This window comes from Cyprinus carpio, chromosome A11, assembly GCF_018340385.1.
Source record: "Cyprinus carpio isolate SPL01 chromosome A11, ASM1834038v1, whole genome shotgun sequence".
Taxonomy (NCBI): domain Eukaryota; kingdom Metazoa; phylum Chordata; class Actinopteri; order Cypriniformes; family Cyprinidae; genus Cyprinus; species Cyprinus carpio.
This window is the reverse complement of record NC_056582.1, coordinates 10,631,580-10,650,070: the sequence shown is the minus strand read 5'-3', so window position 1 is coordinate 10,650,070 and position 18,491 is coordinate 10,631,580. Positions and strand designations below refer to the sequence as shown.

At 35.4% G+C, this 18,491-nt stretch overlaps 1 protein-coding gene across 1 annotated transcript in view; it reads left to right on the top strand.

Annotated features, from left to right (window-relative positions):
• The window catches only part of LOC109055013 (succinate--CoA ligase [GDP-forming] subunit beta, mitochondrial), a 97,220-nt gene extending 81,222 nt beyond the window's left edge, over positions 1-15,998 (top strand). The window contains exons 10-11 of the mRNA XM_042766190.1: positions 9,665-9,785; positions 15,329-15,998. Of these exons, the coding sequence (XP_042622124.1) occupies positions 9,665-9,785; positions 15,329-15,444 (237 nt within the window). The 3' untranslated portion in view covers positions 15,445-15,998. The remainder of the gene's footprint in view (positions 1-9,664; positions 9,786-15,328) is intronic.
• The last annotated feature ends 2,493 nt before the right edge of the window (positions 15,999-18,491 follow it).

Below are 18,491 nucleotides of genomic sequence, written 5' to 3'. Positions count from 1 at the left end.
GAGAGACACACAGACAGCAGTATGCTTTTATAGCCCCTTTATGCCAAACAGCACAAGTCATGATGTCCTAACCAGGCGTGTCCGCACTGAAAGCGAAAAGCAGCTTGGGTCAACTGTCACTTTAATTAAAAGTCTTTCTTTTGGGTGAACTTTTGTTTTAGATCTTATTTTCTTGGGTGCATATAACAGAAAATCATATCAGCAGTCGAAAGTGACTTTAGATGAGAGACCATTCTTGTCAAAAGTTGAAAAATTACAGGTCTGAGGAAAAGGCCAGTTTATTGATCTTCCAGTAAAATGATTCAAATCTCCACGATTAGATCTCTCTACCAACAGAGTTGAAACTTGCTGCTATCATCGTCTCAAGTGTTTATGCATGTGCATTTTGAGTTATCAAAACCGTTATGAGTGTCCCCGTCCTCATGAAGCTCAGTCTGTCCTTTTCTCTATTGACCGTATTGAGTCGTGTGTGTTGAGAGAGAATTGAATGGCGTGCCGTCTGAAAGGATAGTCTAGCTCATCTCTGATATGCTTCAACCTGAAACGGTAGCTGTCACAGTTCACAACCCCGCCACTAAGGCACAAGAGACACAGACCTTGAAGCGGATATGGCCATCGCCAGGATTCAATTCACTAGGACACACCACATACCCCTCCGTCAATGTCTGTAGTCTCTGGCTGCAAATCCATTTCAGCTTTGATTGGTTTCTTTCTTTCCTGCAAAGATGGAGAGAGCAGGCACACACGTCTGACCGCAACTTCATGTGGTGGGGGGATGAAAGATGTTAGCACAGTGGGAACCCATAGCCGCTGTTGATTTTTCAGTTTTGAGAAGGAAAAATAATTAATTTCGTTTCAAGAGCGAGTTATTGACGTCTCACGGAGAAGAAAGATTCTTAGAACAAAGAAAATTGAGGGACCTTCAGGATACAATTGGACCCTGTAAAATCTGTTTTATTTCTTCCCAAACATCCATATAAATATGTTTTTTGCATTATGGAAATCATAGGGTAATAAGAGTCACTGTGGTACCAACATGAATCTGTGTTTTTGAGAAAGATGGGCCATCCCAAATGTGACCATTTCTCCCATGCGATTGTACATCCTGAAACTTGTGTTGACCAAGATGCATTCGATACGTTCAGCTCCAGCAGGACAAGTTGGAAGAAAGATCCCGTTAAAGCTGTCAATCAAAAAAAGTTGACCGGCAGTTCTCAAGTGTCTCCTAACACAAAGTGATACTCGGAATAGCTGTGTCAAGATGTGTCTGTGTTTTGCGAGCTGATTTTTTGACATAATGCTTCGTCTCCTTCACTCTGGGTGAAGAGAGAAGCTGTCATGCTTCAGGAGGCTGGATAATTATTTCTCTCTTATCCCCTGTGCCAGGCCTAATCTGAGCCCTCAATAACAGCCTGGGGCCAAACCACGTCTTTCTGTCCCCCCATCCCTTTTTTTCCCTTTCTCTTTGCAACAGAGGAATGGCAGAATCACTGGCAATGGATTAGCAGAAGGGGAAAAATAGCCTCTAGATTTGATAAGATTGTGCCAAATGAAGAGAGCCAAAAGACGGAGATATCAAAAAGGAAAAAGCATATTAAATTTCTTATCTGTCTTTGCTGTCACTAAGCTTACACTTTGCCAAAATATGTGAATATTATTTTCATATCTCTATGACTATGCCAAGTTTGGGTGACTGATATGAAGAGATATGAAGCCCAATCTGTTCACATGGCACATGTTAGAGCATTTTGTCCATTAGAAGTGTTTCCCAGCTCTGATAACGTGGCTTTTTTCCTCAAAAGCTCTGACTGTTAATATTTAATGCTAAGGAAGCAATTTGTATGATATCCATCTATAACCGTCTACACATTAATAGAAACGCCATTATTTTGCCTCTCTAATGTGCACAAACAAACAATTCCCCCTTCGCTCCTCCTTTCAGCTGCCCCTCATCATTGGAAAATGTTGGGTTTTAACCTCTGACTTCTAGCTTATTGAAGTGTTCCACATCAACTAAGAGACTAAGGTGCAAAAACATCCGAAAGCTAACGCAAGAAACCTGTGTTGCGCAAATAAACCAGAACAATGGTGCTAATATGGTATGACGTTTTCACTCTTTTAAGCATTAACAAAAGACCGATGCACTTCCACAGATTGATTAGCACTGGTCAATGTGGTAGACGGCCCTTTCTCTGAGAGCACAGCTGCCAATGTGTGGTTGGATGATAATGCCAGGGCTCCCCGAGCACACCACAGGCGTCCTGGCGCTGATAGCGGCACTACGGTGTTTATAATGAGCAGCTTATTAATGGAGATTTGCCTCCTTTTTTAAATCAAACGGCTTTTGTTTCATCTTGTTTTTGGGATTATTGTTCCAATGCTTTAAAACACATCACAGAGGGACGTTGGACGAAACTAATGACAGACCAGTGGGTGCGTATGTTCAAGCAATTGGCCAAACCCGCTGCCAACGCCAGAGCTGTCTCGTGTCACAGAGAACGTTCCCTGAAACAAAAGATACTCCAAAGCAAACAAAGATGAAAAGGCCTAATCAAAAGTAGGCTGGTTTCTTAAAAGTGAAAACCAACAGGGACACTATACTGATGCAGTCTCTCACAGCTTTCTTAGAAGTCATGATTCATGTAAACTAAAACAAGCATGTGATACTAGACCCACTGGCAGCTAATGCAGACAAACAGCAACTCTGAGAGCAGCAGAGATAGTTTACTGTGCAACTTTAAAAAAAAAAAAAAAAAAGAATTTATAGAGAGGTAGAGAAGACAAATCAATGGTTTTGAAGCTTTTTACTCTGAAGCATTCTTTGTGCTACTGTATTGTACTGCTTATTTTGATTGAACAAACATGTTTTTAACTTCAAACTAGCTTAATCGGCTATAAATTGAATCTAAATTGAGATTGCACAAAGAATAGATGAATTGGATTACTGCAGATATGAATAGCAAGAACTGGTTTGTTATCTAAGTGGACAGCTGACATTAGCAAAATAAACTTAAGACAACTTCATGTTTAGCATATACAGGTGCATCTCAACAAATTAGAATGTAGTGGAAAAGTTCAGTAATTCATCTCAAATTGTGAAACTTGTGTATTAAATAAATTCAATGCGCACACACTTAAGTAATTTAAGTCTTTGGTTCTTTTAATTGTGATGATTTTGGCTCACATTTTACAAAAACCTACCAATTCACTATTTCAACAAATTAGAATACGGTGACATGCCAATCAGCTAATCAACTCAAAACACCTGCAAAGGTTTCCTGAGCCTTCAAAATGGTCTCTCAGTTTGGTTCACTAGGCTACACAATCATGGGGAAGACTGCTGGTCTGACAGTTGTCCAGAAGACAATCATTGACACCCTTCTCAAGGAGGGTAAGCAACAAACATTCGTTGCCAAAGAAGCTGGCTGTTCACAACAGAGTGCTGTATCCAGGCATGTTTAACAGAAAGTTGAGTGGAAGGAAAAAGTGTGGAAGAAAAAGATGCACAACCAACCGAGAGAACAGCAGCCTTATGAGGATTGTCAAGCAAAATTGATTCAAGAATCTGAGTGAACTTCACAAGGAATGTACTGAGGCTGGGGTCAAGGCATACAGACGTGTCAAAGGAATTTGGCTACAGTTGGCGTATTCCTCTTGTTAAGCCACTCCTGAACCACAGCCAACATCAGAGGCGTCTTACCTGGACTACGAAGAAGAAGAACTGGACTGTTGCCCAGTGCTCCATGTCCTCTTTTCAGAAGTTTTGTATTTAATTTGGAAACCAAGGTCCTAGAGTCTGGAGGAAGGGTGGAGAAGCTCATAGCCCAAGTTTCTTAAAGTTCATTGTTAAGTTTCCACAGTCTGTGATGATTTGGGGTTCAGTGTCATCTGCTGGTGTTGGTCCATTGTGTTTTTTGAAAACCAAAGTCACTGCACCTGTTTACCAAGACATTTTGGAGCACTTCATGCTTCCTTCTACTGACCAGCTTTTTGAAGATGCTGGTTTCCTTTTCCAGCAGGATTTGGCACCTGCCCACACTGCCAAAAGCACCAAAAGTTGGTTAAATGACCAGTGTGTTGGTGTGCTTGACTGGCCAGCAAACTCACCAGACCTGAACCCCATAGAGAATCTATGGTGTATTGTGAAGAGGAAAATGAGAAACAAGAGACCAAAAAATGCAGATGAGCTGAAGGCCACTGTCAAAGAAATCTGGGCTTCCATACCACCTCAGCAGTGCCACAAACTGATCACCTCCATGCCACGAATTGAGGCAGTAATAAAAGCAAAAGGAGCCCCTACCAAGTATTGAGTACATGTACAATAAATGAACATACTTTCCAGAAGGCCAACAATTCACTAAAAATGTTTTTTTTTTTTAATTTATTTTTTTATTGGTCTTATGAAGTATTCTAATTTGTTGAGATAGCGAATTGGTGGGTTTTTGTTAAATGTGAGCCAAAATCATCACAATTAAAAGAACCAAAGACTTAAACTACTTCAGTCTGTGTGCATTGAATGTATTTAATACACGAGTTTCACAATTTGAGTTAAATTACTGAAATAAATTAAATTTTCCACGACATTCCATTTTATTGAGATGCACACCCAAAGTTATTTTCTAGATCAATCTGTGGTCTGCTACGTAGTGTCATTACCTGTAGTGCATTCAGACATTTTTTCATGTCACTGTCATAAGCAAAGCTTTCAGAGTTGCATATGCTCTACTTCACCATTAATGCATTATGCTAGAAATTTGCTTCAGAATGTGGGAGCCTGGAGGTGCAGTCTGACATTCCAACAGCAAAATGAGTTTGTTTGCGAAAAATAAGAAAACAAAATCCTGCCCCTCAGACAGTTTCTATCGCATTTGTTCTTTTTCTTTCTAAATCCCACTGGCAGCTTGAGTGAAGTGCACTATATTTTTACGAAGCAGCATTTACTCATGTACGAGAAAGCATAAATCATGCCTACTGTATCATTAATATACATAGATGTCAATAGAAAATGCATGACTGGAAGAAATATGACTGTGCACAATAAAGGCTGAATTGAAAAATGCGCTGTTGCTGCTGAAGACACTATTGTGTGGAGAATGAGGCCTTGTGCTGTTGCTCCTGGATCTGTGCTGCCCTCTAGTGTCAGTTTGAGGAGTGTAGGGAAAACCTGAAGAGCAGCAAAACCTAAAGCTGCTGGGAATGACAAAGAGCTTATGTGACTCAAATGTGACACGAAATTACATCACAAATCAGGTTTAATTGGATTTGCTTGGATTTGAATAACATACATTTTTATGATCTCTCTCTCTCTCGCTCTATGTATATATATATATTCACCTTACATTCATCTTTAATTTGCTGTATTTCAGTAAAATATTTGTATCATTCATGCATTTCAAATTTTCTATTTTTTTTTTTAATTTAAAAAAATATATATTTTTGTCACCTTAATTTTTTAATTGTTATTTAACTGTATTTCAATGTGACAAATAATTTTTTCTACATACTATAACCTTACTTTAATCACATATTTTATTCTTTTTTTATTTTGTATTCTAACAATTTGCATTCACCTTAAATTTCCTGTATTTCAAAAACATATTTTTTTATTCAATTTATTTCCTTAATTTTGACCATCCTATTTTTCTCCACATTCATTTTATTAATTTACATCACAAATTTCATCACTTTTTATTTATTTTCATTTGATATTTTAATATTTTATTGTTACCTTGAGTTTGCATTATTATTAATTATATACCTGTGTTTCAGTCAGATATTTTATGTACAGTTGGACCCAAAAGTCTTGAGACAACAAATTGAAAATCTGGGATTTAATTTTGTATCTAATAAATAGTTTGTTAATTTTAATTATTTCATTTCAATAATATAATACAATTGAATCAGCTTTTCACTTCATTTTGGGGTGCTGATAATATCGTTTGTAATAGAAAAAAAAAATGAATACATATTTGTTTTCAGACATTTTAAACCTGGTGATTTTAATGCTGTAATAGTTGTAGTCTGTCACACACAGTCAGGGTGACATGCTTCAGACATCTCAGATTGAGCAGAGCTCTGAATTGAAAGGTCTGGGTCAAGTATTACTCCCTTTGGCTAAGCAGTGACTGTATCTCTACATATCATGCTTCTTCCTGTCCGTATCCTGTTAGAGTTGTGCATTAATGTGTAAACTGCAGTAGCTCAGATGTTATCATTGATGGGGAAGACGCAGTAGATGTAGACATTCTGCAGTCATGGTAAATGCCTGCCAGTTCCAGCATCGGAAGCTGGAATTTACAGACACTTTCTCTTTCGGTCTCCATCCAGCCTGTCAGATCCACTACCAGACCCCACACTCATCTGCTGTGTGAGAGGGAATGTGCTGTTTCAGGGTCACATGCTGGAAACTCTGACACTGGGCGCCCTTTACTCTGTCAGCAACACTACAGCAGACATGTTTTCCTTCATTTGTTTTAGTGTGGATTTATTTATATCACAAGTTGACAATGAAACACTAGATGCCTGCAATATCTCAGGATGTAAAGATGTGGATATGCCATCTGGCAGCTCAGCCAGGTGGGGATGTACCTGTTGGTGGAGGTATTGTCTTGCTTGTCTGCAGGTCTCGGCCTGTATCTATTTCTGTCTCAGTCTGTTCACCTCTATTTTCTGTCTGTCTGTCGTGTTTATTTTTGTTTTTTTTTTTTTCCACTTTTTTTTTTTTTGTGATGTTGTTTTTTTTTTTTTTTTTATTGTTTTGTGCCTGGGTTTGTCTTAGTCAGTAGTAAGACCACTGACTAGGGAGTCTGCCATTCTGGGCTGTCAAGATGATTGCATTGCACTGAACCTGCCTAAAACCTCTCAGAATGCAATGCAATGCAAAAAAAAAAAAAAAAAGTGCATCATCTAGTCACTATATTTAGTTATTTAAAATGTTTAGTATTGGAAAGCATTAAACCTTAATTGTGTTTGATTTGTTATGTATTATACAGTAATCTGAGTTGTTATTAAAATTAGGATATGTTTTTCATTTTTATATTTATTATTTTTGTTTTACTGTAATGTGCGCAGTGACATAAATGTTTAATTTCACAATGGTACAATAATATCTTCTTAATTACACATTTTATGTTTATTATTATTCTTATTAATAATAATAAATACACAGTTATTATTTTAAAGTAACAAATGTTTGTCTAAAAACAGTTTATAGTTGCCTTATTTCATCTTATTTATTTTTTTATATTGTTGTTACTTTTTATTATTATTATTAGTAGTAGTAGTAGTAGTAGTAGTAGTAGTAGTAGTATTAGTATTATTATTATTATTAGTGCTGTCAAACAATTAATCGTGATTAATGGCATCCAAAATAAAAGTCTGTGTTTACATAATATATGTGTGTGTACTGTGTATATTTATGTCTGTGTTTACATAATACATGTGTGTGTGCTGTATATTTTTATATCCATGGCCCAGCACTGTTTCAGCGCATATATATATCTATATATATATATATACACATAAATATTTTTTATTATTTGTGTGTGTATATAAATGTTTTTTTTTTTATTTAAAAATTTTTATTTGTTTTTTTAATACATGTGTGTTTTTTTATACATAATAAATATACACAGTACACACACACATATTATGTAAACACAGACTTTTATTTTAGATGTGATTAATCACGATTAATCATTTGACAGCACTAATTATTATTATTATTATAGATTTACTGACAATGCAAAATAAACACACCCCATAATGGAATAATTGCTTTTTTTTTTTTAATTATACATTATTATTATTATTACATTTTTACTGATAATTTTACTTAATGCAGGATAAGTTAATAATGTTGCAGTCCTTTTATATAGCTATGACGATGATGCGTAATGCAGAAACAGTGCTCAATTAAAATGTTTAAGCATTTAATGTAATGTGTGACATAGTAATAGTGCAACAAATAATTGTTCATAAAATCGCAGTGTTTAGAAAACCTTGCCTAGTGCCTGAATTCATGTTCAGAATATACAAATTCACAAAATAAGGAACTCCAGTTTCTAGCCAGCAAGGCGAATAACAGGATTTATGGGTGAATCTGCCAGTATCTCTCTGATCCTCAGATTTCCTCTCTAACCATGTAAACATCATTTCAACCGAATGCAGCCAGAGTCACTGCCACAGATTGGCATAGATAATGAGTAAACATGCCAAATTAATCCGATCTGTTGACTTGCTAATTTAACAGAAATGAATTGAATTGTCAATTTAAATTGTTACCTAGTAACACATTCACACCAGGATAACACATTCATGAGCTGTTAACAATTTGGTACATCTATGGACATACATGTGTGTTTGCACACGCTAATATCCCTTTGATTGATGCTATAAATTTATGTAAATTGTTGTTGGATTGTGTGAAGTATAATCTGCTTATTTTCTTTTGAGGAATTATGGACATTATATAGCATTGTTAGCACAGCTAATATAGCGCTAGACTCAAAAATCTAGTTTCTCCTCAGGTGGAATGCTCATTTCAGGACTTAATTAAGCACCTCAAATCTTTTTTCCAGCCCCATGAAGGTTTTTAGCATGCTAGTGCTAATAGCCTATTAGGCAGCTGGTCTTTATTAATATGAGGTTCAGGGCTTTCTCCAGTCATGGAAATCCTGAAAATATTAGAACTGTTATAAAATTTTATAAATAATAGAAAGTTTTATAATTTTTCATGAATTTTCCATGATTGGCTATCTCGAATATAAGCTTTTCTTGTTATCCTCAACTCTAAACTGTTTAATTGCATTGAAATGTATTTATTTTTATGATTTTTAAAACATTTGCTGGCTAAAATATGTGAGAACCCTGAAGGTTTTGCTTTTTGCCTTTTATCTTCTTTAAGGGGTAGTTCACCCAAAAATAAAAAATTACTCACCCTCAAGCCATCATAGGTGTATATGACTTCTTTCAGATGAATACAGTTGGCATTATATTAAAAAATGTCCTTGCTCTTCCAAGCTTTATAATGGCTGTGAATGGGTGTTAGTGTCCAGTAAAGTGCATCCATCATAAAAAGAACTCCACACGGCTCTGGGGGTGGGGGGTTAATAAAGGTCATTTGAAGCAGATCAATGCATTTGTGCAAGAAAAATATTGTATCTATATTTAGAATTTTATAAACCAAAATTTGTAGCTTCCACTAACTGTTGTACACATGTTCACTAGAGAGTGGAGCTCCAGCGGATGACGTAGGATGACGATTACGATTACAGTTTATAAAGTTTTAAATATGGATATTTTTCTTACACAAATGCATCGAATCACTTCAGAAGGCCTTTATTATTAACCCCCAGGAGCCGTGTGGAGCACTTTTTATGATGGATGGATGCACTTTTTTGGGCTTCAAAATCTCGACCCCTATTTACTGCCATTATAAAGCTTGGAAGAGCCAGGACGTTTTTTTTATATAATCCGATTGTATTCGTCTGAAAGAAGACAGTCATTTACACCTAGGATGGCTTGAGGGTGAGTAAATCATGGGGTAGTTTTCATTTTTGGGTGAACTATCCCTTTAAACAATGCATTTAAAAAAAAAAAATAATAATAATAATATTTGCTAACATGTCTTGATCCATATTTTTTTCAACCTTTTTCTCCACAGGTAGAGGCCATCTTGGTAAACATCTTCGGAGGAATTGTTAACTGTGCCATCATTGCTAATGGTATAACCAAGGCCTGCAGAGAACTGGAGCTCAAGGTTCCCCTGGTGGTCAGGCTTGAAGGTGGGTGTGGCCAAACAATAACATTTATATCAAAATTCGCAATTTATGAATCAAAATTTGTCATGTAACTCTTAGTTTTTAAAATGTGCCCTTTAAAACCATTGCCTGTATTCAAGCCCGTGTCTGTCAAGTGTGTAGTTTGTTGGTTTTGGTTAGCAAACGTATCACGCCACAGCATTTGCTGGTGGCAGTGAGAGGAGCAGAGGAGCCAGGCACCTTTCACCTGTGTATGCTAATGCTATGCGCTCATGTGACACTGGGCCTCGGCCTGCTCCCATCTGGCCATTAGGATAATTGGCAGAAAACAGCGGAGTCATTTTGCCCGGAGAGAGACATATACTCCACTCCATTAATTTTCTGCCCCTCGTTTGTCCATACTGTACCCTGTCTTTCTGAGGACCGCTTAAATATAGGACAAGAGCAGCATTAAGATATTAAGCACCATTAAATGCGTATTGTTTGAAGTTTCTGATAATATTTACACTTTCAGAATATTACACTTTTGAATATTTTAATAAATATATTTGTATTCATTATTTATATAAATAATTAATTAATAATGGAATTATTTCAGTTTAATTAAAATAATTGTAATAATGCATTTAAATTAAATTATTACAAATAATTTCATCTTTTTTAGGGTGAATTACTCCTTTAAATTAAATGGCTAAAAGCCTTGATATTATACATAGTGCAAAAGTAATTACTGGCACCCAATTTTCACAAAACATTTTCCATCCAAATGAAAATGCCTTGAAGCAATAGTGGCTCAAATTCGCCTGCCCTCTATGGAAAAGTGAATTAGCCACAGTGGCCTGAAAGGCCTCAGTAATGGGTGTAAGAGGCAGCATGCTGCTTACAGATCGATCATCTATTCTGTCTCTCTGTCTGTGGTTGTTGATGTCTGACAGATCGCTATAAGATGGTTCCCAGCTTAGAGTTTAGTTGTATTAGCTCCCTATTGATTCAGGCCCATTTCTTGCCCCAGAGTCTCCATAAGCCCCACCTTTCCAAGAAAGACTTCAGGTACATATGAGTGTGTGTGCATGTACCTCTACTTACTCTCATCTTCCAACTTTTCCACAATCAGCTCCTTTATATAGACACACAAAGAGCATCCTGTTTGGGTATAAGATCCTGGTTTTGTTCTTCGACATGCTGGATCAATGGCTTTTTTAGGGTAGCTTTTAATTAAACATTTGTATTATTTTATATTGTTTTATTTGTCGTTGTTTTGATTGTAATTCTTTTCATATTTTTGCTTCTTGTATTATTTTATACAGTGTCTTTGTTTTATTTGTTTTTGTAAAGCGCTTTGAGATTTACATTTAAAGGAGTAATCGAAAATAAAGTTTATTATTATTATTATTACAGTTGGTCCAAAACTCTATTTTGGTTACCAGCAATAGTATTCTCTACATATGTATATATGTAACCCTGGCCCACAAAACCAGTCTTAATTACTGGGGGATATCTGTAGCAGTAGCCAAAAATACATTGCATTGGATCAAAATGATATATATATATATATATATATATTATATATATATATATATATATATATATTTTTTTTTTTTTTTTTTTTTTCTTCTATTTTTTTTTTTTTTTTTTTTTTTTTTTTTTGAATATAAATCATTAGGATATTAAGTAAAGATATTTTGCAAATTTCCTACCGTAAATATATCAAAACTTTTTTGATTAGTAATATGCATATGCATTGCTAAGAACTTCATTTGGACAACTTTAAAGGCTATTTTCTCAATATTTAAATTTTTTGCACCCTCAGATTCCAGATTTTCAAATAGTTGTATCTTGGCCAAATATTGTCCTATCCTAACAAGGATATATAACCATATATCAATGTAAAGCTTATTTATTCAGCTTTCATATGATGTATAAATCTCACTTAAGACTGGTTAAGACTGGTTTTGTGGTCCAGGGTCACATATGACTAAAAGAGGACAAAAAATATTTAGAAAGCTTCTATCTCAATCATAACAGAGCAGATATAATGAAATTTGGATTTGTTTAGACTTGACAGTATTGTGCATTTTAGTAGATATTTACACACATTACCATTCAAAAGTTTGAGATTGGTAAGATTTTGTAATGTTTTTTGAAGGTTAAAAACAGTAAAAATTTGTTACATTGTGAAATGTTGTTACAGTTTAAAGTTTTAAACTGTTTTTGTATTTTAATATATTTAAAATGTAATTCATTACTGTGATATTAAAGCTGAATTTTCATTAGCATTACTCCAGTCTTCTGTGTCACATGATCCATAAATTATCAATGTTTAAAACAGTTGCGCTGCTTGAAACGTAATTACTGATCCCAAACATTTGAATGGTAGTGTCAAGATAATACTGTATATATTAAAACGATAACTCACATTTCAGTAGATTTCTGATAAAGCTTCTTTCAAAACTCATTATTATTATATGCGCATGCTTATTCATAATCATATTCTGTCAGTTCCATAATGAGTATGTATGTTTAAACATTAGATATTCTAATGTAAGCTTTGTTCAGAGGCATAGGCCAGTTCATACTGATTCATTCTGCTTGGTTTTGGTGTAAAGTTAGTCTCTTGCAGCACCTAGTGGCAGTGAGCGAGTACAGACCTGTGTGTGTGTCAGATCCTAGATGCTGAGATCAATACAGTATATGAGACATTACCACATACAGAACTTATTCAGACACATTCATAGCATGCAGAGATTTGACTCACAAAAGGCCATCTAAGATCCACCAGTCAGAGCAGTCCAAGAAAAAAATACCTTTCAGTGTGTGTGTGTGTGTGTGTGTGTGTGTGTGTGTGTGTGTGTGTGTATGAGTATTTTTGTTTAGGTTTGCTCTCGCTGCCCTCAGACGACTCAGCATTGTCAAGCAGAGGCGGTCGGCAGATATTCTATACTCCCAGCCCTGCTCGCTAATGAAATTATACAATTGATTGTTTTGTGCTGCCAAATGTGGGAGACGTGTTAGAAATGAGTTATTGTGCGAGTGGACAAAAGCACTGAAATATCAGTAGTTAAGTGGTGCTGGTAATTGAATTCCTCATGAAACTGCTATTGATTAGAACATCCTCTCTCCTCTGAGAGAGCGAGTATTGTCATAATTACACTGCAGGACAACAACACCACACACACACACACACACACACACACACACACACACACACACACACACACACCTGTACGTTTAGTGGTACTTGTACATTGGCATAAAGATATTTTAGATTTATAAGTGTGTAGCTTAAACTTACTGTAACTCAGATATACTGTACAAACAAATAAAAAACAAAACATATTTTGGCACATGTAGAATTGCAGATCCAATCTGATAAGGTTCAGATTTTTATGCAGGCCAATATGCAGGATGATGCATTCATGCAAACACTTTTTACGGCCACATGGGTCATAAAAGAATGGATATTTGGAGTCGTGGTTTAGCAGTTTGCATGTAGATCCATGGTGTTGAAGCGCTCATGTGGACGATGCAAGTTCTAGCCTGACTCGCATTATGATCTGATCCTATTCCCCCTTTTCTTTTATTTATTTATTTATTTATTAATTCATTTATGTATTTATTCATTATCTACACTAGCACCTTACAATGTAAACTGTATAATGTAAATTTTAATTCATAAATACATAAAAACAAAAATACATTTACAAATTTATATTTAAGATAAGTGTCGATGAACTTAAAACAAAATATAATGTCTATAGAAATAATATTGAAAGTAAACAGAAATTAAAAGTAAATGGAAAATGTTTAAATATGATTTCTTTTATTATTATTATTATTTTAAAAGTAAATTTTGCACGTTCGCTTGGCTCATCGCCAGCGAAAATCTCTTGGGTATGAACACAAAAGACGCGTCGAAAAACGTCTGCGATAAGCACGCACGATAATTGTCCTGGTGTGTACGAGGCTTAAAGTATATAAAAAAAAAATTGAAATTAATCTTTTTTTATAGGCTTGTTTTTGACACACACATTATGTGAGTGAGAGCTTTTCTCCCTAAGCTCCACAGTCACCTGTGAAATCAGCACGTCTGTCATCTACAGCTGTTCGGTGATGCTCAGCAAAGTCACACACCTCTCACATGTGTCTGTTATTCCTTCACTTACATCTCACAACTTCCGCTCCCTTTACTTCTTGTCCTTCTGCCTTTTCTTCTCAATCTATCTTCATCCTTTTGACCCCTGTGGATTAGTTTTCTGATTTGTTTTATGGTGTTGGCCCCAGGCCCTGGTCCTGTGGGGGCCAGAGTTCAGTGACATTCAGAGTTACTGTAGAGACCACAAGGGCAGCCCAAGCAAAATGATACAGTGCCTGCTCAGTCGGGACGTCTGCAGCTGGCACCAACATGTCCCCCCGGCCAGTGAACGCAGCACTTGCATTTCCAGCCAATGGAACGAACAGCCCCATTACAATTCAGCCAATGGAACATTTCCTGTCCTTCTCAGCCAATAGAACGACCCCAAAGCATTTTCAACACTTCTGCTCCTTCAAACCAGCAGAGACACACTCCCCAAACTCAGCCCTGCCAGGCATAGCATTTTGAGAAAACAGTGACTTTTTTTCTCTTTAACTTTAGCCAGATTTCTTTGTTAGGCCTTAATGTAAGGATGGATACTGATCAACATGATTTATTTTATTTTATTTTATTTTATTTTATTTTATTTTATTTTATTTTATTTTATTTTATTTTTAAATTTGAATTTATATATTTTTATGTTATATATATTTATATTTTAATATAACATGAATAATATTTATTTTATGTTATGGGTGATATTATAGACAAAAATTTGTATTTTTATTTGCAAGTATTTTTTTATAATATGCAGGTCTAGACATAACTAAATTATTTTAGGTTTGGTTTTTGTTTGGTTTTTGGGGGTTTTGTATTGGTTTTTTTTTGTTTATTTTTTTTTTTTATTTTTTTTTGTTATATTTATATTTTGAATTATGTCATTCATCATATTTTAGACCTAAACGTATTTTTTTAAATAAAAACATATCAAGCGCACACACACACACACACACACACACACACACACACACACACACACACACACACACAAATCTATGTTTTTATTTTCTAATATTTCATATTGTGTGGACCTAGATATAAGCAGTTGATTTTAATGAACAGTCTGGTATTATACAAACTATTCAAGTTTGTCTTTGGATTGGATAATAATTATAAAGATATATATTTATTTAAATGCTTACTACAATTTGTATTATTTGAGAACCTGAGATGAAAATACTTCATATGTATGTTTAAGCTAAAAAACATGATTGAGCACACAATGGCGAAAACCCAGTTTTAACTATCATGGGAAGTGGGAGTCCAGTTAAATATCCAACAGTGGATATTATAAATATCCAGTATTTACCAATGCCAATTAAAAAAAAATATCCAATGGAATATATCATGCATCCCTGGTTCTGAGAATGTGTGTGAGTCAAAATGAAAGTGAAGGCTTAAAAATCCCCATTAACCAAAGTGTTCTGATGTTCAGGAACCAATGTTCAGGAGGCGAAGCGTATTCTGTCTGAGAGTGGGCTGCCCATCACCTCTGCCAGTGACCTCGATGATGCCGCCAAGAAAGCTGTTGCCGCCATTGCCAAGAAATAAAGGCATATATGCATAAACACCATTCTTATACACCTCACCTACAGAGCTGTGGCCAGAGTCACCATGACATAAACAGAGCCTTACACACTTCATGCACACACACACACCTGAAAAGCTTCCGGGTGAACCACAGAAACATACAGTACTAGCCTGCTAGAGTCATTGGGCATCTTGTCCAGTTTTTCCAGGGACAATAGTGTGACAATAGTTGTCACTGGTCTCAACTTCTCAAAGGGTCTTAAATATGGGGCAGTCTTGGGGATGTGACTTTTTAATTGTTCAATAAATAACTGTGTTATATTCATTGCCTTACTTTAAGCCTTTTAATGGAAAGTTTCCTTTATTGATCATAAGTGTGATTTATTTTTATTTTTATTTATTTATTTATTTTTTTTCTAATTAAACTTAAATAGCTTAATTGCATTCCATATTAATCCCCAACAATAAATCTTTATTGCCTTAAGTAAACCATGAACTATTAAAAGTGTCATATGGTGGAAGAGCATCTAGGTTTTTTTTTTTTTTTTTATATATGATTGAACTGTGAAATAAGTCTCAAATCTGATATTGATTTCTTAATCTCCATATGATATCGCCGTCCCAGTCTGATTTAAGGTTTATTTTGTTTATAAGAATGTGATAAGACTTTTTTTATGGGTATAAAATGTAAAACTCTAGATTAAGTATTGTTTGTCTACAATATTTCTGCCTTGATAATTGATTGAACAGTAAATTCAATACTGAAAAAAAATCTCTATTACATGTTTTAAAAAAAATATGTGATTCGTATATGCATCATAATGTATATTCACTTGCATTTAGTTTTTTTAAAATACAGAGTGGTGTAGTTTTTATACTGTGCCTGTCATGAAGATGTTTTCACTTGCATTTAGTTTTTTTAAAATACAGAGTGGTGTAGTTTTTATACTGTGCATTTTCAAAGTTAATGTATATTTAAAAATGAGTTAACTGTTGAAAATAAAACTTATTTCAATAAAAAAAAAAACGATTTTTTTATTATTATTATTTTAATCTTATTTTTGATTGAGCTTTACAGTAATTGTCTGTAAATGAGAGTACCTCAATAGAAATGTGTTTTTAAACCACTACTGATAATTACAGCATTAGGCTGTGTGTGTGAGTGTGTGTTCAGAGGCGTTTACTGAAATCTATCCCTGTCAGTGGGTTGGAAGATTTAATGGATTATCTGTCAGCTGATCCGAGAGGACACCTGGACCGGATCAAGTGCCTCGAGCAACAGACCTCTGTCTCACTTTCTCCTTGTCATCTTGCACTTTTTCATTCTACCTTACGTACGTGCACTTCTCACTCTTCCACAGTCAAATTGATCTGCATCCGCGAGAACCCCGAAACCAACCTACGCGGCCTGCAAAGTGCTGATTTTTGACCAAGCGATGCCATGTCATGTCGCACGTATCCACAAAGTTACATGTGAAGGTGAAGTGCGGATGGGTGTAAATCGAGGAGATGGTTCTATAATTGCCTATTTCAAGCTCTTCCTTCACCATGTCAAATACAAGTGTGTTGATGGATTAGACTGTGGAGTGGAGTCTTTTTAGAATATGCTCTTGTGGCATCATTGTATAATTCAGAGGTCATCGAAAGTTTGTCGGGGAAAATAAATGTAATGACCAAAATTAACACCGCTTTCTTGTATAAATATAGATGAGCTGAAAACCCTAAAGATGATACTGACTGTGAAGACAACAGATAATAATAGCTAGCTGTCATATAGTAGTTTAAAAGCTATTCTGTATCCTGGTCTCATTACGTAAACTGCATTTTAAAGAGCCATCTTTCTTTATACAGCCTTGTAATTGTTCAATTGGAGTTTTGAAAGGATTGCGTTCACTTTTTCCCCTCAAAATGGATGTCAAAACGGTAATTGCCACTTTGGGAATCTGTCTTTTGAGTTTAACGTGAAACTGATCGCCAGCATCTTGGTGAAAAGCGCAATTTTCTCCCTGGACAGTAAGGTCAAGTCATCCATTCAGGAATATTGGTTATTTATTGTGTCGTTTAGAGGTAACAGCCACAAATTTATTAGTTTATAAACCAGCAATGTGCTTGTAGATGACGTGTCGCTCTTGTATTTGGGTTGTCAGACACATGGGCTATTCACTCATTATGTGCTGCCAGTTCAGTACATTATTGTGGGAGTCTAAAATGGATGTCTAGAGCTCTTTCATATGAGTTTAATACTGTTCGGTACTTCTCAAGGTCAGGTAGAAGTTTCCTGAAAACTTGCCTGAGAAATAAGTCTGCCATGGTTTCCTGACCTCTCTCTGTCCTTGAGCTTTAGGAGGTATCGTCGTCTAAAGGACGTCATTGTTAAGCTTCACGAAGAGGCTTGTCTCGTGGAGTCTGTGCGGCATTATTGCAGAGAGCCATAAAAGACAACGATGGACATGTTTTACAACAAAGCTAAAGGGAAAACGTTAGCCGAAAGCGCTCTCAGGTGGTTGATTTTGTTATCGAGTCAGTGCTTTATATTCAGGTCTCATGGTTTGGCCATATAGCACAGATGGGCAGAGAAATCCATTTCCCTCTTATAGAATTGCAGCCTGGGATTCTGTAATTGCAGCATTTTAGGATCGATTTAAATTACTGTCTTTGTCTCCTTAAGGAGTTGAGTTTTAAGGTGGAGGATGACAAGGAAGTCAAAATTACAAAACCTTGACATTTATTCTTTGTATTAAAATTTTGTTTTTGTTTTCAATTGCTGAAGTTTTACTCACTTTTTCTGCCTGGAATAATAGACCTGACAATCCTTTCTCTATTCCAGCTTTTTTATTTTTGTTTGATGCAATGACTGCAGTTATTTCTGTTTTATATTTGTTCATCATCAGTGTGGCTTGATCATGCTTTCCTCTTATCAAAACTTTTACAAAATGCAAATAGCTGTAATCTATACATATAAGGTGGTGATGATGATGATGATGATGATGATGATTTCATGCTGAATATTAGGTGGAGAGAACTTGGATGAAAAAAAGACATTCATATATATATATATATTTTGTTTT